The sequence below is a fragment of the Anopheles aquasalis genome, chromosome 2 (genome assembly GCF_943734665.1).
Source record: "Anopheles aquasalis chromosome 2, idAnoAquaMG_Q_19, whole genome shotgun sequence".
NCBI lineage: Eukaryota > Metazoa > Arthropoda > Insecta > Diptera > Culicidae > Anopheles > Anopheles aquasalis.
In genome coordinates, this window is record NC_064877.1 from 14,980,001 (window position 1) to 14,982,500 (window position 2,500).

Consider the following 2,500-nt stretch of genomic DNA (forward strand, 5'->3'; position numbering starts at 1 on the left):
CCCCACCGGTCGACGTCACCAGAACCGCGGACGTCCGGTAGCGTGGAAGAAATCCTCGGCACACAGATCGGTCGTACACTCGAAGGCACCGTTAAGCTGGCATTTGCATACGTTGCAGTGCCGGTGGAAAACTTTGCCTTCCGGACAGGAGTGATTTCCGGTCGCTTGCTGCCGTTCAATCGTATCCAGCAGGTCAAGGCTATGGGAGCAGATTCGCTGCCGAGCTTCCCCTATGGCGAGGCAGTTGATGAAGTTAGCCGCACCGAGTGTTCGCCGATAGCGCCGGCCTCCATGCTGCGCCACTGGGGTGAGGGAAGAGAAAGCAGAAAGAGAGAGAGCGAGAAAGAAATTGAAAACCCTCCCTGCAAGCTGGTGCAATTGCGCAAATCAAGTCTATCTACGGGAAGCAACCGCAAGCGTTAGAAGCAGAACCGTTCCTAGAGCGATGATGGACGACGAGAACTTCATGATGTGCAGCTCAAGGAAGAACTGCGGCTCACAATTTAATAGCGACGATGATAAGAACCCGAACGCGAAGGTCAGCTCTACGCCTTCTAGACTAGCATAATTAGGTCATCTATCGCGGCTCCGATCGCAAAGGAGGCGAATGCAATCTGCATTCTGATTCGCTCGGTTGCATAGCGACAAGGCAAGGCCTTCTAAGGGCATGCTCGGGCGGGAATGCCGGAATGTAATCAGTTCCAGCCAGTTAATAGTTGTAATGCCATTCACGTTCAGCCACTAGCGAAGCAGTTTCAGCCAAAAACTAATAAAATCCATCATCACAAGCAACAGATTACGCCGCCGCCCCTCGTTAATGGATATGATAAACCACTGTTCAGTTTTTTTCCGGTACGGGTTTGCAAGCAGGCGCTGGCCTCGTTAAAATAAGCATAAGTAGCATTTTATTGCCAGCCTTAAATCCAATGGCGCCCCCCAAAAACCAACTGTTGTTGGCAAAATTCGCCAGCAGAGCAGAGAAATAGAACAGAAGAGTGTCCGCGCGCGCGCGCGCGCAACACGTTGCCCGAATTAATTCCACCCTTTTTATGCTCCCCAGTACGATTTTCCCATTCTTTTGGTTTTTATTTCTTCTTTCTCCGTTATGCATTCTGGCTGCCATTGACCGTTGTTCTACGAGTCAGAACCGGACTCGGTCGAGACGTCCACAGCAATAGCAGGACTAACAAGATTCCGCACGATGACGATGGTGGTCGTAGGAGAGATGGCGAAAAAAGAAAAACCAAAAACAATACACAAAACGCATGGACAGCAGTTCGAAACGATTTCTATGTTACCGTTTTTTTCTTGTGTATGTGGCCACCATTTGGAGGACTATCGGGCAGCAGCGAAATGAAAATGGCAGCACCATATCTTCATCCAATAATGCCGGAGCTACAGTTGAGTTGCAAAGGAAATACGAACCGGAAAGAAGGACCACGCGCGCACGAGCTACACAGTGTGTTGTCAGCTGGTGTGACTGCTTTGGAGTGGTACTTTATAGAACTGAATTATGTTTTCCTGGGTGTGCACCATCACTGGCCTGGCATGGCGCCGGCCCCACTAGGGTGTCGTCATTAGGGGACGAAGCAGGTTGTACAAACGATGTGTCCAACGATGGAGCAGTGGTTTTTGGGGCAGCAAGAGAGAGAAAAAAAAGAAAGCTTTGGTGTCGAACCAGACCACTTACCATGTTTGCGGAATACGTTTGGCCCATCTGCGACGTGGCGCACATTTATTTCAATTTTACGGTGCATTCCATGATCCGGACGGGGGACAGGAGCGAAGGCGAACTTATTCATAATCCGGCCAGGCCATGTAAGCCTCGAATATGGTGCTTATATCACTGAAACATTATTGTCCCTACGAGGATATTACGATCCGCAGAGCCGGCTCGAGGGCGAATGAATAAAATGGGAACCAGCTTCATCATAATGCGCGTAATCCTTGAGCGCAAACTTGAAACGAGATCCAAAGGCCTACAAGGACAACAGTACGCTGCGCTGCAGGGAACATTCATCCCTATCTCACCAAACTCCCTCCCCCATTATTTGCCACGATTTAGTTGAATGCTCCTTTCTTCGCTCTCCTTCACCCCTTAAAACCCTCGGAAATCCTTAATTAAATAGAATGACATACAACACGGTCGTGCACAAAAGTGAGGGGTTTTGTGTGCTCTGTACCACAACCTTTTGCCTACCGGGAGACAACTCAGCACCTATCGAGGACCTTTGGTGCCGTGAACATGGCACCGTGTCTTGCCTCCATTATATTCCATAAATCTTCAACTACAAAAGCTCCCTGGCACACACAAAAGGGACGAAAGGGAGGGTGATACGATGTTTGAATGGCAATGACAGGCACAGTCCCATTCACACCGTTGCCCTGTTGCGATTGCGACCTTCTTCACTGACCTACAACATCAGTACTACACACAAACCGAAAGCCACCGCCACCACCACCACCTAGGGCAACTCTTTCAGCGTTCAGAATCAAAGGC

At 49.7% G+C, this 2,500-nt stretch overlaps 1 protein-coding gene across 1 annotated transcript; it reads right to left on the reverse strand.

The window, feature by feature from the left end:
- Positions 1-15: 15 nt before the first annotated feature.
- Positions 16-622, reverse strand: LOC126569955 (uncharacterized). Its single transcript, XM_050227380.1, has 2 exons — positions 402-622; positions 16-302 (listed from the first exon to the last, which is right to left on the reverse strand). Exons 1-2 carry the CDS (start codon positions 466-468, stop codon positions 16-18), a joined length of 354 nt encoding a protein of 117 aa, XP_050083337.1. The 5' UTR covers positions 469-622.
- Positions 623-2,500: the final 1,878 nt, after the last annotated feature.